Source organism: Pieris napi, chromosome 18 (assembly GCF_905475465.1).
Source record: "Pieris napi chromosome 18, ilPieNapi1.2, whole genome shotgun sequence".
Classification (NCBI taxonomy): Eukaryota; Metazoa; Arthropoda; class Insecta; order Lepidoptera; family Pieridae; genus Pieris; species Pieris napi.
Genome location: NC_062251.1, coordinates 1,743,181 through 1,770,555, shown reverse-complemented (window position 1 = coordinate 1,770,555; position 27,375 = coordinate 1,743,181). Strand labels below are relative to the sequence as shown.

Here is a 27,375-nt window from a genome sequence, read left to right as displayed (position 1 = left end):
TTCCAAAAGTTTCGTATGGAGAAGAATGGGCAAGAAACTCCACACTTACTCTTTTAAAATAGGTTTACAATATCTTGTATATGTCACCGTAAAATTGTAAACACCGTTAGATTGTAATCTATCTCGCGAGATTATAAACTGTCGAAAGATTGTGAACCTCAACGAACTGCTTACAATTTAACGTATTATGTATTATTCGGTAGTTATATGAAATTGTTGGAAAGTAAAATTAATCTGTAATTGACCAAAGAAGTTTGAATGATAACTAAGTTAGTGTAGTACAATCTACCGAATAATAATACGTTAAATTGTAAACAGTAAGCTGAGGTTCACAATCTTTCGACAGTTTATAATCTCGCGAGATAGATTACAATCTAACGGTGTTTACAATTTTACGTTAACATATACATTAGTTAAATAATTATATTATGTGAAGACAATGTACTCCTACAAATTAATATCGAAAATAAAACTCAAATCTTGTTAATAATCCATAGTCCATAATGTTCTTAGTTGTTTAAATTAAAAAAAAAACCATTTCAGTCCTATACTGTACGAAGTTGGCTTCTTCCCAATCGGAAAGTGAGAGAGTGTCGATCCGTGATGAGATGTCAAAACAACCTCATCTGCAGAAGATTCTGGCTCAACTGGAGACTGGGAAGGGTGATGAAGAGGTAAGTAGATTACTCTTGCGCAGGCAAACTTAGCAATATGAAAGGCCGGCAACGCACTTGCGAGCCTTCTGGCATTGTGAGTGTCCATGGGCGGCGGTATCACTTAACATCAGGTGGGCCTCCTGCCCGTTTGACTCCTATTACATAATAATAAAAAAAATTAAGTCTAATAGCAGGATAGCGCCTTTTGTTGGCACACATTTTCTCGTCTACCTTTTTTCAAAAATTTCAAATGTCAAATTTCTTAGATTTTTACAGATTTTTTAAAAAAATAATTTTATTGGACAATTCACACCAATTGACCTAGTCCCATGCTAAGCTGGTGAATCTTGTGTTATGGGTACTAGGCAACGGATATACATACATATTATAGATAGACATATTTAAACACCCAAGACCTAAGCACAACACCAAATGCTCATCACATCGATGTTCGTCTCAGCCGGGGATCGAAACCGGGACCCATGGATTCGCAGTCAGGGGTACTAACCAGTAACCACTAGACCAATGAGCCGTCTATAGATTATGCATTTCAAAACAATAATATTATATCCATTTTACTGTTAGTTCTCAAATCTTGGTGAACTAGAAGAGCTGGAGAAGTAGTTGTACGCTTTTCATTACAAATAATGTATTTTACAGATGACAGAACAGTCAGAGCAACCAAGAAAGCGACAGAAGACAACAGAACAGGGCAATACAGCTGGTCAGGTGACTGGTAACAGGAAGGTTCTTCAGCTCGAGGAGCTGGTGTTTGCAGCTGGAGCGCATTTGATGGCGAATAAGAGATGTCAGTTGCCTGCTGGATCTTTTAGGAAGCAGAGAAAGGGTATTATATATTTACTAGTAGACTCGGCAAACGTTGTTTTGCCATCTATATTATTATTTTAGTTCAATTAAAACAATTATCTACTACATATAATAAAAAAATTGGGTTTGATCGTAGAGGAGTGAAAATTAGGGGTTGTATGATTTTTATATGCTGTATCATAACAAAAAACTAGAAAGTGGTCTAGAAAAAAAAAATTGGCGTGGACAGTGGACACCCCTTATCACTTAGGGGTTTGAAAGATAGATAGTAGACGATTCTCAGAATTACTGAATATGCATAATAAAATTTCATAAGAATCGGTCGATCCGTTTCTGAGAAGTATGGGAACGAACATTGTGACACGAGAATTTTATATATATAGAGATTAGTACTAGTTGCCCCCGTGAACTTGGTTTTCCTCTTGATTTTGAAGTGTAACTTCTTTAGGCGCATGAGGGTAAATGTTACGGAGGAAACGCAATAATAATAGCGTCACGAAGATGTGCAGCGTTTTTGTCGAAGAAAAGGGAGAGAGCGATTGAGACCGATTGAGAGAGAGTGAGAAAGGGCGAACGTAGCATGAAGCAAATGGCCATAGAGCGAGAGTAGGGAGCAAGCAAGTGAGAAAGATCGAGAGAGAGAGTGAGATAGAGCTAACGTCGAATCTCGGAAATCTAAAGTTTTAGATTTCTATAAATATGAACAAGACTTAAAAATTAGTTTGCCAAAGAAGTTTCACTTCTGACATGTGTAATTTGTACGCACGCACTTTTCTTTACTTATTCGACCTTTTTAGTACATTTGCTATGGTTTTTCCGAGCAATTTCCCATTTTTTTTCTCCATAAAAACCTTCCTAAAAGTTCAAGGAATAAATAAAATCACGCGAATTGATACAGTCGTCATTACTAGCTGACCCGGCAAACGTTGTTTTGCCATGTATATTATTTCTAGATAATTTTTTTAGTTCAATAAAAATAACTATCAATAATAAAAAATAGGGGTTGATGGTAGAGGGGCGACAATTAAGCGATGTATGTAATTTGCATGTTGTGTCATAAAAAAAAAAAAACAAAAAAAAACCTCATGTGTGCAATTCACACGTGGTAGAAGTGAAACCATCAAAAACAAAGTTTTTATAATGAATAATATGTAAATTATACTTTTTTCACTAACTAAATGTAGGACTATGTTAAATTTTCATTTATAAGTTTAATATCAATATCAATCTTTAATTTGATAAAAACTAAAATAATGGAAGTGAAATTCGGTGATTATTACTTATTTAATTTTTTGCACATCTATGTTTTTTTAATTCAGAAAATGATCAAATACACGCCAATTTAAAGTTTATACACTGCACAATTCTTCCCATCTCATTCTCTCCCACGCTAAATCCTACGAATTTATGCGTCTGTCTCTTTTTACTGTCGCTTTTTCCGTTGCATTCTAAAGAAGTTTCACTTCAAAATGTCTAAAAATTAAAATATAATACTTTCGGAAGAAATTAAATTTTTTTTTATAAATAAAAGTCTAAACGAATATTTATTACATTTTATCAGGTTATGAAGAAGTTCACGTACCAGCGTTGAAGCCGAAACCGTTTGAAGAAGATGAGACGTTGGTGGCGATTGAGAAGTTGCCGAAGTATGTGCAGCCGGCCTTTGAGGGTTTCAAAACGTTAAATCGTATTCAGGTGAGTGAAGACCTCCTTGTGTTTAAAAAAATATTTTGTGCACAATGTTAGTAATACTCGTTTAGGGAGCGTTCAAGTATTACGTAACGAATTTTTTTCCTTTTGTAAAACGTTACGATGCGGGGCGGGGATTAAATTACGCGTTACTGTTAATACTTTTTTCGACTTACACCACATAATAGTAACTGAAGAGTCACTAGGTGGTCACGAAACGTTTTACTGTACTTGGGTGCTGAAAAACGTTACGGCGAGTTACATGGGGGGGGGGGGATCAATAATCTCCAATAATTGCGTTACGTAATACTTGAACGCTCCCTTACCTTATTTTACTTTCCTGAAATAGATAGCATAAAGATAGTTTTAGTTTAGATTGTAATTCTACCAAATAATCATAATAGTTAATGCGACAGTTAAAAAAAAAAATATATCTCTGTTTCACATTTGTGCGAAAAGAGTGGTAATAAATTATTACGTTCTAGACATTCGTCAAAATTACTCTCGTAATGTGTCGTCCGTAATTATGTTTAAACAGTGAAACAATCGTAAAACACTTTTGCCCTTTAATTCGATGAATTAGTGTAATGTACATTATGATATTTCTTTTGTTTTTATGATTGGACAATTCACACCAATTGACCTAGTCCCATGCTAAGCTGGTGAAGCTTGTGTTATGGGTACTAGGCAACGGATATACATACATATTATAGATACATAAATACATATTTAAACACCCAAGACCTTAGTACAACATCAAATGCTCATCACATCGATGTTTGTCTCAGCCGGGGATCGAACCCGGGACCCATGGATTCGCAGTCAGGGGTACTAACCACTAGACCAATGAGCCGTGCAAACAACGTGACACGTAATTTATATATATTAAGAAGATATATAGTGTACTTAGTATCCTAGTAATAATTATCTTCTTTTATTTTCCCTGAAAAAAAAAGATTTTGCTTTTACGACTTTGTTCCCCGGAGCAAGCGAAATTAAAATAAATTTTTTTGACAGAGTCGCATATCGAAAGCGGCCCTTGAAACCGATGAGAATCTACTAGTCTGTGCTCCAACCGGTGCTGGTAAAACCAACGTTGCCTTGCTGACGATTATGAGGGAGGTGGGGAAACATGTCAACGATGATGGAACTGTCAATGTCAATGATTTTAAGGTTATCTATGTGGCCCCAATGCGGTCCCTTGTGCAGGAGATGGTAAGTTGTATTTTACTTTGATGAATTGTGTATAGTTTCTAAAACTAATATTTAAATAGTAATAATAATTGTATTGTCTTTTATTAAAATAACTTTTATTTAACGTTTTACTATTGGGTACAGAAAAACGTTACGGGGCGTTACTGGGGGGGGGGGTTTGTTAATAATCTCCAAAAATTGCGTGACGTATCGGTTATCGAAAGCTGGCGCGTTCTCAGGGTTGGGTGGGTTGTAAATAAATAAAAATGTGTCAAATACATATAAATATTATGTGCATACGAGGGTGGATCCAAGTTCAGTAGGTAGATGTACAGTAAAGATCAACATAAACAGTAGCAAAAGCAAAACAATAACTGTCTCTTTTATATTATTTTACTCATAAGCTTGGCCGAGCGCGAAAGAGACGGACAGTCTTTTCATGATGCATATTCAGTGTGACATCACGCCTCGTGCTTATTCACAGACACTACACAAGCACAAAGTGTAAATGTGTTGAAGCCGCCAGCTTTAGATAACATACCAATAATACTTAACAAATAAAACATAGATGGATTTTACCCATTATTATTAACTGGAGGACATTACTCCATAACTGGAGGTTGGGTGTCAGTTTCGTGTCATATTTATTTAATTACAAATACGTATTCGTATTAATTTATATTAAATGTTTTAGGTGGGAAATTTTGGCAAGCGTTTAGCCGCGTACAACATGAAGGTGTCGGAGTTGACGGGAGATCATCAGCTGACGAGGGAACAGATCGATGCCACGCAGCTGATCGTGTGTACGCCGGAGAAATGGGACATTGTTACTAGGAAAGGTGAGTAAATAACGTGTGGCACTCGGGGACTGCCGTGGTAAAGCTTTTCAACTTATGCTATTATAATTATTTATTTATGCCGTATTGACGTGATAACGTCTTTAAAATCGTTTTAGTCGGGTGACATGTTCAGAAACTTGTGTCACACCAAAACCTCACGAGCGCGATCGCAGGTATAACGAGAGAGAGACGGACCGATCTCCCGTCTCATCTCGAGCGCTGCCAGTCATTCCGTGAAACTTGTCACGCGGAATCCTCACGAGCGGAGGCTGGCATAGCGTTCGAGTGAGTGGACCGATCTTCCGTCTCTCTCACTCTAGCGGCATACAAACGAATGAAGACTTGTTATCTTCATTAATTCCTAACTTCCCAAAAACTTATATCACCAATAAGACGTTATCACGTAAACATCTCGATCGTAAACCTACTTTACAAACAACCAATATTTTTTTTCTTTGATATTATTTCAAGTTTTTTCTTTGATAAATTAATTCAATCTACCACTCTACCAGACTCAGACTAACTCGCCTATATAGTCTGTCTCACTCTAACGCGCACCGGCTGCACCGATCTCGTCAGAGAGATGTGAATACGCTGTATACGTTCTGCCCCGCTCTAACGCGTATTGGCCGCATCTATATTACGTCATCGTGTGTTAGGTTTTTTCGTTACGGAATTTCTTGATTCGGTCGCCGCGCTCAAAGTCCGCGATAAAATCTATGCAATAGCTTAAAAACGACGGGTTGCACTCTGGGAGTGCCGGCAGAAGTGAAAACTTGAATATTAACGTTGTGCATTGATATTTTGGAATGGTTAGGGAATAATTTTGCACGAATTGCTTTAATTATCAGTATAAAAGTACTATAATTTATGTGGTAGAATATTTATTTATTGCGCTATCGTAAACAAACATGACAATTTATATTACATTAAATACGCCACGCCAGCTGTCTACTCTCCATCCGTCTTACGAATTTTCGATCAGGTCACGTGTCCTGACGCGAGTTTGACATTTTTTACCATTCCAGAAAAGTGTATAACGCCGCTAAATAAGTTGTCACTTAAAAAAGTGCGTACAAAGTACACATGTCAGAAGTGAAACTTCTTTGGCAAACCAATTTTAAGTCTTGCTCATATTTATACAAATTAAAAACTTTAGAATTTAAATAATTAATTTCATAAATTTACTGCACTTTAGCTTAAAGGAAAAGTTCCGAGATTCATATCGATATTCATGAGAGCGTTGAGTGTCACCGTAACGTCAAATAGCGGTGATAAACAGTAGTTCAACGTTTTTTGCGTGTAGCGGTGCGCATATTTAATTAATACAATGAATTGACCGAGCGAAAATGATGAACAATTAATTGATTTTGTTAAAAATCATGAAGCTTTGTACAATATCAAATCCAAAGAGTACAGACAAGCTCAGATGAAGCAAAATTTGTGGAACGAAATTGGAATAACACTTCAAAAATACGGTCGCTCTACTTTCTAGGAAACCTGTTTGGCCACCGTAAAGACGGCCGTTATTAACAACCGTAAAATGACGGTACCGCTTTTCTAGGAAACCGTAGCTTAACACGGGGGATAAAAATAATCTCCAAAAGTGGCGTGACGTAATACTTGAACGCGAATGTCAATACGAAACGTTGTAAATTGCAGGTGGCGAAAGATCGTTCACAAATCTGGTTCGTCTGATAATCATTGACGAAATCCATCTCTTACACGACGAGAGGGGTCCGGTACTAGAAGCCCTCGTCGCGAGGACGTTGAGGACAGCTGAACAAACAAAGGAAGAGGTAATTTTGGAGCATAATAAAAAAAGAAGTTATACTTCTTTGGCGTAAAATAAAAATCTTTTTACAAGCTTTATATTAGCTTCACCTGTATGTATGTATGTATGTAACCGACTCCTTCGGACTCGATTTTGACTCACTTTAAACGGACAGATTTTATTCAAATTTTGCGCACCTGTCAAAGATGGATGACAATGCAATAATCCGAAAAAAAAAATAAAAAAAATTTAACTAACAAATAAATAATAGTTTAAAAAAACTAAAAAACACGCTTTTAAAGCACATCAAACTAAAAAGTGAAAAATAATTCCTAATTTAGGCTGAAAATGGTAATGAACAAAAAATACTGGTATTATTGTGAAAAAGCGTGGCGCGCTCTGTGCCATATTTTGTCGTCTATAGAGCAACCCATGTTTTTTTTTTAATTTTATTCTAGCAAAAACTTCACTAATAGAAAATAGGTATTTAATACATTGAAAGTTTTATTATAACGCATTATCTGGTTAAATAAAGTTTATTTAAATATCACAAAAAATATTACTATAATTTTATTACAATAGAAAAAACTAAAATGTTGACTATAGCTAACTTCAGGGTGTCGGTTTTTTGTGATGGTGTGCTCGCATCGTAAAAATTTACTCTCAATTTTTCCCTAAAGCCCCAAAAACAAGTATAACTTCAAAAACTTGGACAAAAACCGCGGACCAGTGGCGCTACAGCCTTTTAGGTCTGGGCCTCAGATTTGTGTACATGTTCCGTGATATCAAATAGGCAAGTAGATGATCAGTGTTGATCACTGATTGGAGCAGTGTTGGCCTAGTGGCTTCTGCGTGTGACTCTCATACCTGAGGTTGTAGGTTCGATCCCCGGCTGTGCACCAATGGACTTTCTATGTGCGCATTTAACATTTGCTCGAACGGTGAAGGAAAACATCGTGAGGAAACCGACATGTCTTAGACCCAAAAAGTCGACGGCGTGTGTTAGGCAGGCTGATCACCTACTTGCCTATTAGATTTCAAAATGATCTTGAAACAGATTCAGAAATCTGAGGCCAAGACCTAGAGGTTGTAGCGCCACTGATTTTTTTGAAGTTATACTTCTTTACGTGTTATGAAAAATTCATGAAATTGTACGATGCGCGCGCACCGTGACAAAAAATTAACAGAATGAAGTTGCCCACGGAAGATGCTACGGCATTGGACATAATTTAAAAACAACATTCGAATAATAATAGAATTTATGTTACACTTAATGTAAGAGAATAATAATAAATATTTATTTATTAAATTTTTAAAATGTAAACTGAACTTTATTGACTATAATGACTCCTTTTCCAGTCTTTGATTATTTAATTGTAATTAATTATTTGCATGCAATCAAAAACTACTTTTAATAATGCCAAAGAAGTATAACTTCTTACGCGCGTACATAAGTACACGCACCCTTTTTTTATGTAGATGATCAGCCGTCTGTGTCTGTTCTCTTTTCGCACTAATTAATGTTTTATTCAAAGACAATTATTTTTTATACAGGTTCGTCTGATAGGATTATCAGCCACATTGCCGAACTATACAGATGTAGCAGCGTTTTTACGTGTGAAACCGGAAAAAGGATTGTTTTACTTCGACAACTCTTTCCGGTAATTATTGTATTTTATTAATGAATATTTTAGGCATTTATTCGTATGAGAAAAACTAATATATATATATAATATTTTATAGTATGTATTAAAAAAAATTCGTCATAGACGTAGAATAGTGACGGATCTGACAAATAGTAAACTTTACAGGGCAGCCATTTCAAAAAAATATAATCATGTTAGTTTTTGTCATAACTATTTAAATTCATATTCTGTTATTCTGCGAAACAAACGCAGGCTGCAATTTCCCCGTACTAGACTATCTAAAGTTAGTAATTCTTTTTTGGGGAAAGGGATACTCTTCTTTAATAAAATCCCAGAGGCTCTTTTATCTCTGCCTTTCAATAAATTTAAGAAATGAATTAATCAAAAAGCTTACTATTAACGATTATCTAGTTGATAAAAGGGCCTGGGACTAGTGCTAGACAGGCTACTTCTAATTAATTTGCGATATTTGTTTTAAAATAAGTGTATTTTAAAAGAGTACCTAGAGCTTTTTACGCCGGCTTTTTCACTCACCTTCTGTCTTCTTTGCCGATGAGTAGGGATGTCTATCGATTCAAATTTATTGACGTGAAATAAGTGATACCTGTATCTTATGTTTCATAATAAACATATTTTATTTATTTTTATTTATGAAAATTGGCATACAAACAAAAGGGTTTGTTTTGAAACCAAATTAAAAGACTAGCATTAAATTAAAAAAACAGTTTTCTAGAAAAATCACATGTTTCTATCAAATCCGTCATCTTACATACTGATTAATTTAAAATTTGAAACACATGGATTTTTTTTTAATGTAGCCGTAATATTTAGTCATATAGTATCCAAATATGATTAAAAGTGGATTTTTTTTTCACATCCGACATTGTTCTACGATCATGACGATTTGAAAGTATTTAAAATTAAAAGTATAAATACCCTGTAAACATTATACTACTGTTTCCTCGATAAAGGCGTGGATATATCAAAAACGATTGAACTGATTTTGATGGAATTGCTGTCTAAGTTGATTAAATTTAAATATATTTGAGAATTGTGTGTTCATATTTTGTTTAAAATAAAGCATCCAGTCGATATGACCCTTTGTATTCGAGGACTCTGTGGACAAACAAAGGCAAGCATAAATATCAAACGTTTTCTTATGTATTTTGTCTGTCTCTTTCCAGACCGGTAGCCCTGGAACAGCAGTACATTGGTGTGACAGAGAAAAAGGCACTCAAACGATTCCAGGTTATGAATGATATTGTCTATGAAAAAGCTATGGAACATGCTGGAAGGAATCAGGTATATCTAATATATAAAATTCTCGTGTCGCGGTGTTTGTGGTTAAACTCCTCCGAAACGGCTTGACCGATTTTGATGAAATTTTTTGTGCTTATCCAGTATCTATGGGAATCGGCCAACATCTATTTTTCATCCCCCTAAATGTTAGGGGTAGTCCACCCCTAATTTTTTATTTTTTAGACAAAATTTTTAATTTCTATTTTTTTATGATACAGCATTAAAAAATACATACAACCTCTAATTTTCACCCCTCTACGATCAACCCCTATTTTTTTATTATAAATGATATACATGGACGTTTGCCCGGTCAGCTAGTCTAATATATAAAATTCTCGTGTCGCGGTGTTTGTGGTTAAACTCCTCCGAAACGGCTTGACCGATTCTCATGAATTTTTGTCTGCATATTTGGGTATAACTGAGAATCGGACAACAACTATTTTTCATCCCCCTAAATATTAAGGGTATTCCACCCCTAAATATTTTTTTTTATTTTTAGATATTTTTTTTATGATACAGCATTAAAAAATACATACAACCCCTGACTTTCACCCCTCTACGATCAACTCCTATTTTTTATTACAAACGATATACATGGCAAAACGACGTTTGCCAGGTCTGGTATCAGTCGGGTTTGGAATCGTGGAATTTTTACGTAATCTTGTAATGTTTCCAGATTCTGGTCTTCGTCCATTCTCGGAAAGAGACGGGGAAGACTGCCCGTGCGATTCGAGACATGTGTCTCGAGAAAGATACTTTGGGACAGTTTCTTAGGTGAGAAATTTTGCATAAAAAAAAACAAAAAAAAAAACAGTAGTAAATCTTTTTAGGTCTGGGCCTCAGATTTCTGTATCTCATGATTTGTCAATCTAATAGGCAAGTAGGTGATCAGCTTGTGCCTGATATACGTCGACTTTTGTGTCTAAGGCAAGCAACGCTAAATTCTTGACAGGCCGGCAACGCATTTGCGCCTTCTGGCAATGTCAGTGTCCATGGGCGGCGGTATCACTTAACATCGATGAGCCTCCTGCCCGTTTGCCTCCTAAAAAAAGCCGGTTTCCTCACGATGATTTCCTTTCCGAATGTTAAATGCGCAGAAAGTCCATTGGTGCACAGCCAGGATTCTACTACCTCAGGGATGAGAGTCACACGCTGAAGCCACTTGGCTAATACTGCTCTATGGATAAATATGAAATTTATTATCCCTGAACTAAATCCTCTCCATCCAAGGACGCATCAACGCTTTTGTTACACGCTTTATATTAGCTTCACCTGTATGTATGTAACCGACTCCTTCGGACTCGATTTTGACCCACTTTAAACGGACAGATTTAACGCGTAATGCGAACGTACGAACGTACGTACGAAACAGTGTAAAGGTTGCACGTAGAAAATAAAGTGCCTTCTGTGCCTGACAAGTCATGGGGTAGGGGATACCTTTTTCGAGCGTGTAGTGATTGGAACGTACGTACGTACATACGAATTCGGTGTAAAGGTTGCAAGCTCTTGCCTTAAGAATAGATATAAGAAGAGATAAAAAAAATGTCTTCCTCAGTAGTCTTTTTATAAAATAAATGTTCTAATTCCATCAGGGAGGGTTCAGCAAGTGTCGAAGTTCTACGTACTGAGGCGGAACAGGTGAAGAATCCAGAGTTGAGGGAGCTGCTTCCGTATGGATTTGCAATACATCATGCTGGAATGAGCCGTGTTGATAGGACATTGGTGGAAGACCTGTTCGCTGACAGACATATACAGGTATGTATTAAAAAGCTGTGTAAAAAGGTTTACTATTAACGATTATCTAGTTGATAAAAGCTGGGACTAGTGCTAGACAGGCTACTTCTTAATTTGCGATATTTGTTTTAAAATAAGCGTTGTTTGATGATTTGCTATTTTAAAAGAGTACCGAGAGTTTTTGACGTGACAACGTCTTATAATTCGATGGAGCCGGCAAAAACATGACGCATGCGGCGTTACCTCGCTCTAAGGCGTTACTTCGCTCTGAGGCGTTACCTCGCTTTGAGGCGTTACCTTGGTCTGAGGCGTTCCATTTAAAATTGACATAATTGTATTTATGCGTACAAATAAATGTAACTTGATCAATTCAATTGTGATTTCCATTTACCTCCTTCTCTATATCCATACAAAATACCTATCAAACAAATAAAATTTAATATTTTTTTTGAAAAATGCAACTATCCCATCAATATTTTTTATGACGTTGTCACGTTCAACTATCGTCAGTAAACCGACTTTACAGACAACCGATTTTTACTCCGGATTTTTCTCTCGGCCTACACCCTCTGTCTTCTTTGCCGAAGAGTAGGAATTAATAAATTAATGACGTGGAATAAGTGATACCTGTATCTATAAGATCCATAATAAACATATTTTTATGGAAGCATATGATTTTTTGCTTGATAGCTTTTCTAGCCTAGTCTAATCTAGTATAGACTGTTACACTGCATAAAGCGTAAATTTGGCTCCACATGGAGTACTGTTCTCACCTCTGGGCGGGAACTTTCCGAGCGGCTTGATCCCTCGGCGTTGGGTAGAGATGTGGGATCTCTCTGCATCTTCTACTGCATTTACCATGGAGAGTGTTCAGAGGAGTTGTTCAGACTAATACTTATATGTATATCTTTATTCACACTGTTTACACACTGTATACATGCTCTCGCTACAGGGCTATTTGCTTCATGCTACGTTCGCCCTTTCTCACTATCTCAATCGGTCTCAATCGCTTTCTCCCTTTTCTTCGACAAAAACGCTGCACATCTTCGTGACGCTAATATTACTGCGTTTTATTCGTAAAAATGTTACCCTCATGCTCCTAAAGTTTCATTTCAATAATTTGTAAGTCTTACAAATTAAATGTTTACGGATCATATTACAAGGGAAAGCGTGTAGTGTGTTCAAATCGGTTATGTTTGTCTGTTTTATCATACATAAGTCACATAGTTTGTAGGTTTGAAAACAATTATTTCGACGAACGCGTTCGTGCACGTTTATTGCTGCGCCGACGTACATAGTACCTATCCGTGTGTGCGTTAGATAGCTTGTAATATACACTGTAGATATGGTATATGTATGTGAACTTTAATTGATAAATAAAATAAATAATGTTTTCTTAGGTCCTAGTGTCCACCGCCACCTTGGCGTGGGGTGTGAACCTACCAGCTCACACGGTCATAGTGAAAGGTACCCAGGTTTATAGTCCAGAGAAAGGAAGATGGACGGAATTGGGGGCTTTGGATGTCCTGCAGATGTTGGGGCGAGCTGGTCGACCCCAGTACGACACGAAGGGAGAGGGTGAGTTTGTCTTTTCTTTATGTGTGAAAGGGATGCAACAATCAATGTTTGTTTTAACCTTTTAACTAAGTAACAATAGGTCTTTGTGAAAAAGCATTGCTAAATTTCTTTGAAATAATAATTAAAACTCCTTTATTTGTTTAAAAGGTACTACAAATGTCATTATGGTCATTCGAAATTCTTGGCATAGCTGCTAACTTCACGCATATTCTATTGCTTTTTACTTGTAGATTGTCTTATTCCCATCTCGCTCGCGCACGCTCGGCGCCCATACTGATAATTTTGTGTCACGGTGCGCGTGCCTCGTAAAATTTCACTCTCATAAATTTTTCATAACGCGCCTTGTATTGTTGTACATATGTTGTATTGTAATCTATACTCTGATTTTTAATTCCGTAGACAGCTATCGTTTTTTGACATGTCAGAGATAACAAACCTTTTTGGCCGGGTACATTTTTCAATTTTAATACGAGTCTGAACATCTGAGTCTATAGATACATTTGATTTGTTCTCCACATTAAAAGTTGTTTTACGGCTACTAACAGTAAGAAATGCACAAGTAAACATAACAATTTTTTTAAAGGTTTACTATACCTGGAATTAGTAGGCAGTGATGCCAGCTAAAGAATAAAATAAAGTATTTAAAGTTAATTCGATATACTGTTCGTGATATTTAAATATTTGTTATTTTTGTATTAGGTCACTTGAGTAAGTAAATATTTACATTTACCTTTTTTTAGGTACAACATAAAAAATACGTAGCATTTTTGTTGATTGCTCTTAAATGAGTCAAATTTGTCCCATTTTCGGTGGAGAACTTTTATAGCAGCAACATTTATGAAATGTCAGAACTCTACGGAATGAAAAATCAGAGTATAATACGTTCAGGGAAATTATTGTGAGGTTTGTCTACGACACATAGACATAGAGCCATCATATCTATAATATAAATAATACAGTTGCGAAGACAATTAAGTTGGTAGCGCCCCTAGATAAAAGTAAAAAAAGTCATAAATCATTTATTCATACAGGTAACACAATGTACACTTATGTACATAAAAAACAAATACATATTAAATGCTTCTAATTTTACATTTACTGCCAGTTCTCAAATCAAGGGCGTAGAACGGAAGAGAAAAACAATAAACTCTCCGCTACTCTTTTTAATCGCCAAGATGTTTGTTTTACACAATGTTTGTAAGGAGCTGCAACCATTACGTTCTGTGCTCCTCTGAAGAAGACTTTATTACAATTACTCTACCTTCTCTTCTAGGTATCCTCATCACAAACCACTCAGAGCTTCAGTATTACCTATCATTACTCAACCAGCAGCTGCCCATTGAGTCCCAAATGATTGCCAAGTTACCTGATATGCTGAATGCTGAAATTGTTCTGGGTTCAGTTCAGAGTGTCAAAGATGCGGTCACGTGGCTAGGTAAGTAAAAAAAATATTGGTTGTTTGTAAAGTAGGTTTACGATCGAGATGTTTACGTGATAACGTCTTATTGGTGATATAAGTTTTTGGGAAGTAAGGAATTAATGAAGATAACAATTTTTTCAAATTTTAAATTACATCTATCGTTTTATTCACACTTTTGATGATAAATTTCGGGTGTAAAATGACAAGTTTACTTATTCGACTATGATATACATTTTTCTTCATACATTCACGGAATGACTGGCAGCGCTCGAGATGAGACGGGAGATCGGTCCGTCTCTCTCTCGTTATACCTGCGATCGCGCTCGTGAGGTTTTGGTGTGACACAAGTTTCTGAACATGTCACCCGACTAAAATTAGAGACGAAAAAAAAATAAAAGACGTTATCACGTCAAAACGTGTGGCACTCGGGGACTGCCGCGGTTGAGCATAGCATTTTTTATCAACTTATGCAATTATAATTATTTATTTATGCAGTATTTTTTGAAGTGAAACTTCTTTAGAATCGTTGTGATTTCAAACCGGATGCAACGGAAAAACCGACAGTAAAAAGAGACAGACGCATAAATTCGTAGGATTTAGCGTGGGAGAGAATGAGATGGGAAGAATTGTGCAGTGAATAAACTTTAAATTGGCGTGTATTTGATCATTTTCTGAATTAAAAAAACATAGATGTGCAAAAAATTAAATAAGTAATTATCATCGAATTTCAAACTTCCATTATTTTAGTTTTTATCAAATTAAAGATTGATATTGATATTAAACTTATAAATGAAAATTTAACATAGTCCTACATTTAGTTAGTGAAAAATGTATAATTTACATATTATTCATTATAAAAACTTTGTTTTTGATGGTTTCACTTCTACCACGTGTGAATTGCACACATGAGTTTTTTTTCTTTGATATTAATTCAATCTACCACTCTACCAGACTCAGAATAACACGCCTATATAGTCTGTCTCACTCTAACCCGTACCAGCTGCATCGGCCGCGCTTACGCTACGTCACCGATCTCGTCAGAGAGATGTGAGACGCAGTATGCGTTCTGTCCCGCTCTAACGCGTATTGGCCGCACCTATATTACGTCATCGTGCGGAATTTCTTGATTCGGTCGCCGCGCTCAAAGCTCGCGATAAAAATGACAAAAAAATGTTATTGTGGGTTATCCATAAGAGATAGACATATACCATCGCGGAGTTTTCTGTAGACCTTTTCAATGTGTACAATACTTAGTGCATTATTTTGTTAAATCTCGTAGGATTCAGCCCGCGTTTGCAAAGCGGAAAAAAAATAATAATTTACATCACATTAGAAACCTCAAAAATAACAGTATTTTTCCACTATTTAATGAATGTTATTATACATATAAACTTTCCTCTTCAATCACTCTATTAAAAAAAAGGGTGCGTGTACTTATGTACGCGCGTAAGAAGTTTTACTTCTTTGGCATTATTAAGAATAGTTTTTGATTGCATGCAAATAATTAATTACAATTAAATAATCAAAGACTGGAAAAGGAGTCATTATAGTCAATAAATTTCAATTTACATTTGAAAACTTAAATAAATAAATATTTATTATTATTTTCTAATATTAATTAGTATTGTTTTAAATATTCAATTTAAATCACTTCTGATTATAATTCAGACGCACATATAAAATTCGCACTTACATAATGAAAACACGTGTTTTAAATATAGAAACTCAAAGCATGTGGATAAATATTATAAATATAAATACACAGTGAACAGAAGCGGCGTGCGTGCAAACATGCGCCACTAACTTCATTCTGCTAATTTTGTGTCAATTTTTCATAGCACGCCTAAAGAAGTATAACTTCAAAAACCGCATCAAAATCCGTTGCGTAGGTTTAAAGATTTAAACATACATAGGGATATAGGGACAGAGAAAGCGACTTTGTTTTATACTATGTAGTGATGCCATAACGCTTTTCCAGGGTACACCTATCTCTATATAAGAATGCTTCGCCAACCAGCCTTATACGGCATCCAATCGGACAAGATGAAGGATGACAACCTTTTGGAGTTACACAGAGCTGACTTGGTCCATACGGCCGCTTCTTTGTTGGATAAGTGAGTAGTTTCAAAAATATAAAGGAGGGTAGATTTTAAAAAGCAGTGCTACCCACATTCCTGAGGTCTTGGATTAGTGGACTTTCTATGTGCATTTAACACTTGCTCGTACGAAGGGAAACATCGTGAGGAAACTGGCTGTAGACCTAAAAAGTTGTGTGGTGCGAAAGGCTGATCACCTACTTGCCTATTACAAAAAAATACCACGGAATAGATTTGAGGCCAAGACAAAGGGTTGTAACTTGTAGCGCCATTGACATTTTTTTTTTAATACTTACTGCTTTTATGAGTACTTAGTATTTAAGTACAGTCTGTACTTAAGTTGTATTATAAAAATAAAGTTGAATATGACAGCAATTAAGTTTAAACGGAAAAGTGTTTTGAGGGTAGATGTAAAAATTTAGTTTTTAGTCTCCGACAAATTAAACTTCACAACATTATTAGGATTTGACGTCGATTCGACTAATCCTGAACCTTTTTACTGACTGCAAAATTTTTGATGTTTTTTATAAAATACTCTCAACACTTTATCTTTTCGTAGCATATTAGAGGTCTGGGCCTCATATTTCTGTATCTGTATCATGATCATTTGTTTATCTAGTGTGTCATCTTTTGTTAATCTGTGTAAGACTGTGCCTGACACACGCTGTCGTGTTGGGTCTAAGCATAGATTTATATCGTTAGATAGGCCCCGACACCAAAAACTGTGGCATTTGATTTTGAATGTGTGCGTTAACAAAATGCCGACAACAAGTGTACTGAGAAAATAGTGTCATCTCTTTTTCTCCTACATTAGTTGCAAACACTACTTTCTCTTTCGTGCACTTGCCATTTAAATTTGTTATTTTAGACAGTGCGGAAGGAAAAATAAAAGTTTTTTAAATCAAATCGCGATACTCACGAGTGAAATGTTACACCTCTGGCTTTATTTGTGTTTCTAGAATTGTTGTTGCACTTTAGAAAGCACACGATGGTATTTTGTGACACTAAACTGCTCGCAAACGTCCTTTACAACACGTCCGGCTAACACTGTGTTTAGGGGTGCACTGATCCCAGGTTAGTGAGCTCACTCACTGCGGTAAGGGCCTATCTAACGATATAAATCTATGGGTCTAAGGCCCGTATTCTCACGATGTTTTCCTTTATACGAATGTTAAATGCGTAAGAAACATAGAAAGTCCATTGGTGCACAGCCAGGATTCTACGACCTCAGGGATGAGAATCGCTGAAGCCACTACGCCAAGACTGCTCATGAAAAATTCAATTAATTAATATTAAAAATTATGTATGTTACATAATACGGGGATAAGAATGTTTCCTAAGGGCACTAATAGGGCTGGGTTGATTTATTTTATATTTCAGGGCGGGACTTATAAAATACGAGCGAAAATCCGGACACTTCCAACCAACCGAACTCGGTCGTATTGCCTCACACTTCTACTGCACATTTGAGACGATGCAGAACTACAATCAACTCCTCAAACCCACGTTGGGGGAGATTGAGTTGTTCCGTGTGTTCTCATTATCCGCGGAATTCAAGCATATTAATGTGAGGGATGAAGAGAAGTTGGAACTGCATAAGCTTATGGAACGGGTGAGTGAAAATTCTGATGTATTCTGGGTATAGCGATGATGAGAAGTCCTGGACAAACGAAAGGAATGCTGGGAATAGAGTAAACGAGAGCATTGTAGTCCAGAAATCTCAAGCGAGGCAGTGGCGTCATCTGCTTTTTTTTAATATAATATAGGGGGGCAAACGAGCTTGCGGGACGACCAAAAAGGGCAGTAGTAGCCCATGGACACCCATTTTTTGTGGGTGCGTTGCCGGCCTTTGAGGGAGCAGTAGACTCGCTTTTTAAACATTTGGAGGTCGTATCTATGCTAGCTGATGGACAAAAATAAATGCTACTATGTAATATAACAAATACCTTAGCCACAGCAACGCTTGGCCGGTCTGCTAGTTTTTATATATAATACAAAAGGAATGGAGTGGATTCGATTGAATCTCTTTAATCTATCTAAAATCTCTTTAAGAATCAATATGACTTATTTGACCTAAAGTCCCTCACATGGCATCCAGCGTAGAACAGACTTAAAGTCTTTAGCAGCTTTTTTGCCTACTCCAGGTCTTTCCTTCCCCTTTGGGAGCGTTCAAGTATTACGTAACGAATTTTCCTTTGGTAAAACGTTACGATGCGGGGCGAGGATTGAATTACGCGTTATTGATAATATTATTTTCTACTTACACCACATAATAGTAACTAAAAAGTCACTAGGTGGTCACGAAACGTTTTACTAGACTTGGGTACAGTACTGTACTTGGGTACTGAAAAACGTTACGGCGAGTTCATGGGGGGGGGGGGGTGTCAATAATCTCCAAAACATTGGGCCCGCATGACATTCAGGATTTTTAGTGCTTATTTTTATAATATGCGCAGGTACCAATTCCAATAAAGGAGAGCATTGAAGAGCCGTCAGCGAAAATCAACGTGCTCCTACAAGCGTACATCTCCCAGCTGAAGCTTGAAGGGTTCGCGTTAATGGCCGACATGGTGTACGTCACTCAATCCGCTTGTCGGTTGTTGAGAGCTATATTCGAAATTGTTTTACATAGAGGTACGTTTATACATACAACACAGATTTGTGAATTTCAAAATAGAAATATTAGTATTATTCTAAAATAGATTATAGTAAGGCTTTTGATTCTCTAAGACATTATTAGCATCTGGAAGACGCTTTAAATTCAAGACATTGATAGTAAATATATTGAAATTATAAAAGATATTTACAAAAAATTAAAAGCGACGATCTGTTGGGAAATACACGGATAGGAATTTCCAGTTAAAGAGGGGAGTCAAGCAAGGAGACATACTTTGTCCAAAACCTTTTACAGCTGATATAATGTTTTTGTAATGTATAAATAAATATAAGGCGTTTGATATAAAAAATTCAAATGTATTATTTTTAAAGGTTGGGCTCAGCTGGTGGACAAAACATTGGCGTTATGCAAAATGGTGGACAGGCGAATGTGGCAATCTATGTCACCGTTGAGGCAGTTTAGAAAAATGCCGGAAGAGGTATGTAGACATAATTAGACTGATTAAAAAAAATACCATAATTGGTGCGTTGCACTATTGGCCTGGTGGCTTCAGTGATCTCTGAGGGTGAAGCTTCGATCTCCGGCTGTGCACGAATCTATTTGCAAATTCTATGGGCGCATTTAATGGGCACTTGCTTGTACGTTGAACGAAAACATCGTGAGGAAATTGGCATTAAACCCAAAAATCGTTGTGTCAGGCACAGAAAGAATTAGAATTAAATATTTTTGAAGTTATACTTCTTTAGGCGCGTTATGAAAAGTTGATGAGAGTGAAATTTTACGATGCGCACCGTGACACAAAATTAACAGAATGAAGTTAGTGGCGCATGTTGGCACGCACGCCGCCTCTGTTCGCTGTATATTTATAATATTTATCCACATGCTTCTACGTTTCTACATTTAAAACACGTGTTTTCATTTTGTTTTCATTATACAAGTGCGAATTTTATATGTGCGTCTCAATTATAATCGGAAGTTGAATATTTAAATCAATACTAATTAATATTAGAAAATATTTGTGAAAAACCTGTGCTCATCAACCTTCCTAAGTGCTTCAATACAATTGAGGTTAACTATCCGTATGTATTATTAATAATGCCAAAGAAGTATAACTTCTTACGCGCGTACATAAGTATACGCACCCTTTTTTATTTTATAGACCAGTGGGCATAGGACAGAAGGCTCAACTTATGTTTAGTGACACCGCCGCCCATGGACACAATACAAGAGGGATCGCGAGTGCGTTGCCGGCTTTTAAAAAATTGTTACGCTCTTTTAAGTCGAATTGGTTTGGAATTTAACCGGCAGCTGGTTCCTGCAGTTGGATTTAATGGCAAAAAGTAACGCATTTTAACACATTTATTCCAGGTGATAAAGAAACTAGAAAAGAAGAACTTCCCATGGGAGAAGTTGTACGAATTGGGACCGAATGAGATCGGTGAACTGGTCCGAGCGCCGAAACTCGGCAAAATGATTCACAAATACGTTCATCAGTTCCCCAAGCTGGAGCTGTCGACGCACATACAGCCAATCACGAGGTCCACATTGAGGGTGGAGTTGACGATAACACCGGACTTTCAGTGGGATGAAAAGGTTAGTAGGAACTGGGTGTTACAACCCTCGATCTTGGCAATTGGCGACTTCAAAAAATGATGCGGTTTCTGAATTTGACCGTATATGTCGAAGCGAGCTTGATATTTTTTAAGTTGGAATAGAGAAATCTCAGGGGTATATAAAAAGAGAACCAAGATGTAATGATGGCATCCCAGAGAAATGGAAAATCAATTCAAAATAATAAAAAAAAATATAACTTTGGGAGTGTTCAAGTATTACGGGGGGGTCCTTTCGATTTTCCAGTACTTTACACCACATAATTGTAACTTTTAGGTATAAAGAGTCACTGGATGAGTCAGAGCATGGTCACGTAACGTTTTACTATACTTGGGTACAGAAAAACGTTACGGCGCGGGGGGTCGGGGGTTGGGGGTGCCCATGTTTTAAAATAAATTAAATTTGGTTTAAAATAATTTTCAAAAATTTCGTGACGTAATACTTGAACGCTCCCTTTACCAAAAATTCAAGTTAGGCCCTTTTATATAGGGAGCTATATGTTTATATATTTAAGGGGTCGTTCAAGTATTACGTAAGCACTATAGAGGGAAAGAGGAGGGGGGGGGATATTGTTTGATTTTCTTTGTTGGGTTTGTTTGATATCACCCACACATTGTCTATGCTTGAAAACGAAATGCATTTTTTTTTATAGAACGGGGGGCATCGGGCAGGAGTCTCACCTGATGTTAAGTGATACCGCCGCCCATGGACACTCTCAATGCCAGAGGGCTCGCGAGTGCGTTGCCGGCCTTTTAAAAATTAAGCATTTTCCAGGATTCCTACAAAAAAATAATACGTTTATGTACTATTATTTTTGAGAGCTTTGCTTACTTTTTCTGACAAGAGGAGAAAGGGGGGGGGGGGGATAAATTGTAGTAAATCTGCTTACGTAATACTTGAACGGCCCCTTATAACTTGACACTTTGTGGTGGATTCAAACGCACGACATCAGGGTTGAGATATGGGCTAAAACTGCTGTATAGTAATTAAATGTCCCAAAAATCGCACATAGCCTGGCAACGCACTCGCGAGTTAAAAATTATCATGGGAGTCCGTATATTAAAAGACTTTGTGAAATTGTATTTAAACTTGTGACTGATGTTTCAGATCCATGGCCAATCGGAAGCGTTCTGGATCCTGGTGGAAGATGTAGATGGTGAGGTGATACTCCATCATGAGTTCTTCCTCCTCAAAGAGAAGTACTGCAAGGATGAACATCATGTTAAACTGTTTGTTCCGGTCTTCGAGCCTCTACCCCCGCAATACTTTTTGCGGGTAGTTTCTGATAGGTGAGTTCGTAACTGTAGTCTAAAGAGAAATTTAAAAATCATTTGTTTGATAATTAATTAATAAAGTAAATATTTATTTATTTATTCGCTCAACAGCATTCCTACAGCTACTCACTAAACAATATCCAAACAATTACATTGTACATTAAAGCCAAAAACGGAATACACATTCAAACATGCAAATAAATAATCAAAGACTGGAAAAGGAGTCATTATAGTCAATAAAGTTCAGTTTACATTTGAAAAAAATTAAATAAATAAATATTTATCAATATTCTAACATAATTCATAATTCTATTATTCGAATGTTGTTTTTAAATTATGTCCAATGCCGTAGCATCTTCCGTGGGCAACTTCATTCTGTTAATTTTGTGTCACGGTGCGCGCGCATCGTAAAATTTCACTCTCATTAATTTTTCATAACGCGCCTAAAGAAGTATAACTTCAAAAATCACTTTTGTTCTTCGTCTTATTTTTTCGCATTTAATTTGATGTGTTTTGTTTTAAAAAAATACATAAAGTACTATATAAAGGTATATTTTATGATATTTCGGTATATATATGTATAAATGTTTCCAGGTGGATAGCGGCAGAGACCCAGCTCCCGGTCTCCTTCCGTCACCTCATACTTCCCGAGAAGAATCTCCCTCCAACAGAGCTTCTGGATCTGCAGCCTCTTCCCATATCAGCTCTACGGAACTCCAAGTATGAAGAACTGTACTCGGAGACGTTTGACCAGTTCAATCCAGTTCAGACACAGGTGAGTTAAAATGTTTTTATTAAGCTAGTTCTTTAAAAAAAGAGCGTACCAATTAAAAGCCGGCAACGCACTTGCGAGCCATCTGGCATTGAGTGTCCATGGGCGGAGGTATCACTTAACATCAGATGAGCCACCTGCTCGTTTGCCCCCTGTTCTATATAAAAAAAAATTACATTGTTGTTTATATTAAATCTAATCTAATTTATACAATCTAAAAATAACTAAGTTAAAGTTAAGTATTAAACTCACTCTCTCGATCTTTCTCACTTGCTTGCTCCCTACTCTCACTTCATGGCTATTTGCTTCATGCTACGTTCGCCCTATCTCACTCTCTCTCTCAATCGGTCTCAATCTCCCTTTCCTTTTCGACAAAAACGCTGCACATCTTCGTGACGAAAGAAGTTCCACTTTATTTCGTTTGTAGTAAAGCGATTTATCTTTCCAGGTCTTCAATGCGGTATACAATTCTGATGACAACGTGTTCGTTGGGGCACCTGGTGGTTCTGGAAAGTCTGTAGTGGCGGAGCTGGCCCTACTCCGATTGCTGTCCACCAACCCAGCTGGAAGAGCTGTATATTTAGTACCAAAGTAAGAGTTTTAATTATTATTTACTGATGGTGGAGAGCAATGTTGGCCTAGTGGCTTCAGCGTGCGACTCTGTTCCCTGAGGTCGTAGGTTCGATCCCCGGCTTTGCACCAATGGACTGTCTATGTGCGCGTTTCGTTGCGCTCGAACGGTGAAGGAAAACATCGTGAGCAAACCGACATGGCTTAGACCCAAAAAGTCGACGGCGTGTGTCAGGCACTGGAGGCTGATCACCTACTTGCCTATGAGATTTAAAAATTCAGAAATCTGAGGCCAAGACCTAAATAAGTTGTAGCGCAACTGATTTTTTTTTTACTGTTGGTAACCTACGTTTGTAGTCTTTGGCCCATACGGTGATATGTCAAATGTCACTTCATTTAGTAATAATAGTTTTAAAAATGATTATACATTTTTTAATTAATTCTTTGGTGAAAATTATTTATTTATATATGTAAAGAAACTTGCATGTTTCTTTGATATGTAATAGATGACGCCATCAGCCATCTTGGTTGGAAGAAGTTTGACAAGTGAAATATCATCCTTATTAATAAATTGTTTGATTGTGAAATTGTAAAAAGGAATTGATAATTTTATAATAAACTTTTAATGTCGTTTCCTTATTTTCAGGTCTTGTTATATTGTTATTTAGGTTTAGAATAATGTAATTAGTATAGTGTGTTAATAATAAAATAAATATCCTTGTTTTCAGAGAAACACAATTGTTTATTTTCAATTCCATATAAAAAGATATCTAATCTTATATATATAAACCGAATATAATATGTTCTACCAAAAATGCTTCTTAAAAATGCAAATGCACCTTCTTCCACAGACTAGTAAACTCTCAATATTACATTTATTGTTTTTTTTTCAGAGATGCATTGGCGGACATCGTGTTTGCTGATTGGTATCATAAGTTCGCGTCTAGATTCAATTTGAAGGTACAGATTTTTAAATATCGTTTTAAAAGAGTTTTTTGCAGTTATACTTCTTTAGGCGCGTTATGAAAAATTGATGAGAGTGAAATTTTACGATGCGCGCGCACCGTGACACAAAATTAACAGAATGAAGTTGCCCACGGAAGATGCTACGGCATTGGACATAATTTAAAAACAACATTCGAATAATAATAGAATTTATGTTACACTTAATGTAAGAGAATAATAATAATTATTTATTTAAATTTTCAAATGTAAACTGAACTTTATTGACTATAATGACTCCTTTTCCAGTCTTTGATTATTTAATTGTAATTAATTATTTGCATGCAATCAAAAACTATTTTAATAATGCCAAAGAAGTATAACTACTTACGCGCGTACATAATTACACGCACTCTTTTTTGTGTTGTGTAACTGATACCCATTAAATGTTTTCTCATACTTCGTAATTGGAGTGCAAGTAGGTGATCAGCCACCTGTGACACCGCCGTCGTGTTGGGTCTAAGGGAGCGTTCAAGTATTACGTAACGTATTTTGGCAGGGGGGGGGGGTCCTTTTGTAAAGCGTTACGATGCGGGGCGGAAATTAAACTACGCGTTATTGTTAATAGTTTTTTCGACTTACACCACATAATAGTAACTAAAGAGTCACTATAGTCGTATTTTTAATTAGACGAAGCCATCTGACAGTAGCTAATGTCACTTTGTAAAATAATGTTGCCATATTTAAAGTAATAGTGATGCGTTCAGTTCTTGTTCAATCAGATGAATGAACAATGAGTGTGAATAGTCAATCATTTCAAACAATAAAAGAATATTATTTCTATTTTAAAATTGTATAAAAGTGCTCTGATATAAGTTAGGTACTAGTACTATGTAACTACAATCAGTTTTTTGATGTCTTATTACAAAGCGCGGCGCGGCGACTAGTGCCATCACCGATCATTAATTCAGGGGTTTTTACTTTGTCACAATACTATTTTTATTTCATTAAAAACTGACAACACCGTAAACGTCAGTTGACTTCGTCTAATTAAAAATTCGACTATAGTTGGTCAAGTTTTACTATAGTTGGATACTGAAAACGTTACGACGAGTTACATGGGGGGGGGGGTGTCAATGATCTCCAAAAATTGCGTAACGTAATACTTGAACGCTCCCTAAGGCAAGCCGGTTTCCTCACGATGTTCTCCTTCATACGAGTGAATGCTTGATGCGCAGAAATTCCATTGGTGCTCAGCCAGGGTTCTAAGACATCAGGGACGAGAGTCGCACGCTAAAGCCACGGCTTTAATTACTTTTTTTTTTTAAAGGTGGTCCAGCTCACGGGTGAAACGGCCACAGATCACAAATTACTAAACAAAGGACAGATTATAATAACCACAGCTGATAAATGGGATGTCCTGTCAAGACGGTATGTTTTATTTATATATAATTAAATGTATATTAAATGATACAATTTTAATTGAAATTGTAAACCGAAGATCAGTTTATTAAAACAAGTGATGAAAAGTAGTATTTCCGATTGTTCATTTTGCTGAAAATTTGTCATATATTTTAGTTGGAAAAAGTGGCCCAAAACCAGTGGCGTAACTATACCATCTGGGGCCCGTGGCAAATTCTTTTGATGGGGCCCTATCAATATAGTAGTAGTCATCGTCACAACTTTGAGATTTTCAGCGTACTCAATTACACGTTGTTTATGTCCCACTAAAGGCCATAGGCCATCTATATATAATATCATCCTCTATATATAATATCATCCTCTATATATAATATATATGTATATATATATATATATCGGAGATTCAACGCGATTAATAATTACAAAGTTGGTATCACTACCGTCGTCCGACATTATTACTTAATATTTAAACACAGTGCGCACGGAAAGCAACTCAAGCTCTTCACGACCGATTCTACGCACTACTGACAAATTGACTTTGACAATTGACACATTGACACTTTACAACCAGTAAGATGTCTATGATATTGCGTGGTGTTGCCATTGTAATCAAACAAATTACACCGTGTTCTATTATAACCTAATCTCTGATATATATATATATACTAGCCGTTTCGCGCCCGCTTTGCTGGACGAATTAAAATAAATTTTATGTTTCATTATTTTATTTTTTTTTCATATTTTTATTATTCTTCTTTTTAACTTCCCGCTAAGAAAATTGAAATATTTCGAAAATCGAGTTTTTAACAGATGTTGACGTTTAGAGGTTCTAGGAAGCCTCCCCGAATGTTTCCGCGGTGAAGTCCGTATGGGATAAATTTTCATAAAAGTAAAACAGCAATAAAAAAATGAAGGAACGTTGGAATAGCCATAAACCATCTAGGAAAAATTTCGCATTGAATGGCAGTAGTTTCATGTCGATACGATCAGTGGTTTAGGCGTGATTGAGCCTCAAACGAAGACCATTTTCATTATATATATATATATAGATATATATTTCACGTTTTTCAGATGGAAAGTCCGCAAATCGGTTCAAAGCGTATCCCTGCTGATAGTGGACGCCTTGCAGCTCTTGGGAGGGGAAGAGGGACCCATCATGGAGGTTGTCTGCTCCCGAATGAGATATATCGCTTCACAGATAGGTAACTTTTTTTTTCCTTTATGGCTCTGGCACGGTTTGTGCATTAGCCAGCGTCAAGTATAGGATTTTTTATAATTCGTGCTTGTCTAGAAATTCGACCGTGTCCTCCATGTACGGTTTAAGCACTCGCCCGGTACCGCACAACCCTCCCAAAGGCCGAGAACAAATTTAAATTAAATTAAAACTTGCCCTCGAACCGGGAATCGAACCCGG

General features: G+C 36.5%; 1 protein-coding gene across 1 annotated transcript in view; it reads left to right on the top strand.

Annotated features, from left to right (window-relative positions):
• Nucleotides 1-27,375, top strand: part of LOC125058259 (putative U5 small nuclear ribonucleoprotein 200 kDa helicase) — a 49,301-nt gene that overhangs the window by 7,594 nt on the left and 14,332 nt on the right. Inside the window, exons 9-31 of the mRNA XM_047662297.1 lie at nt 544-674; nt 1,317-1,503; nt 3,046-3,179; nt 4,191-4,388; nt 5,062-5,206; nt 6,869-7,005; nt 8,535-8,641; nt 9,811-9,928; nt 10,602-10,699; nt 11,518-11,680; nt 13,060-13,237; nt 14,511-14,672; nt 16,636-16,771; nt 18,134-18,365; nt 19,210-19,387; nt 19,742-19,848; nt 20,739-20,963; nt 22,089-22,270; nt 22,850-23,030; nt 23,476-23,618; nt 24,491-24,557; nt 25,870-25,970; nt 27,033-27,163. Coding sequence (XP_047518253.1) covers nt 544-674; nt 1,317-1,503; nt 3,046-3,179; nt 4,191-4,388; nt 5,062-5,206; nt 6,869-7,005; nt 8,535-8,641; nt 9,811-9,928; nt 10,602-10,699; nt 11,518-11,680; nt 13,060-13,237; nt 14,511-14,672; nt 16,636-16,771; nt 18,134-18,365; nt 19,210-19,387; nt 19,742-19,848; nt 20,739-20,963; nt 22,089-22,270; nt 22,850-23,030; nt 23,476-23,618; nt 24,491-24,557; nt 25,870-25,970; nt 27,033-27,163 — 3,441 coding nt within the window. The remainder of the gene's footprint in view (nt 1-543; nt 675-1,316; nt 1,504-3,045; nt 3,180-4,190; nt 4,389-5,061; nt 5,207-6,868; nt 7,006-8,534; nt 8,642-9,810; nt 9,929-10,601; nt 10,700-11,517; nt 11,681-13,059; nt 13,238-14,510; nt 14,673-16,635; nt 16,772-18,133; nt 18,366-19,209; nt 19,388-19,741; nt 19,849-20,738; nt 20,964-22,088; nt 22,271-22,849; nt 23,031-23,475; nt 23,619-24,490; nt 24,558-25,869; nt 25,971-27,032; nt 27,164-27,375) is intronic.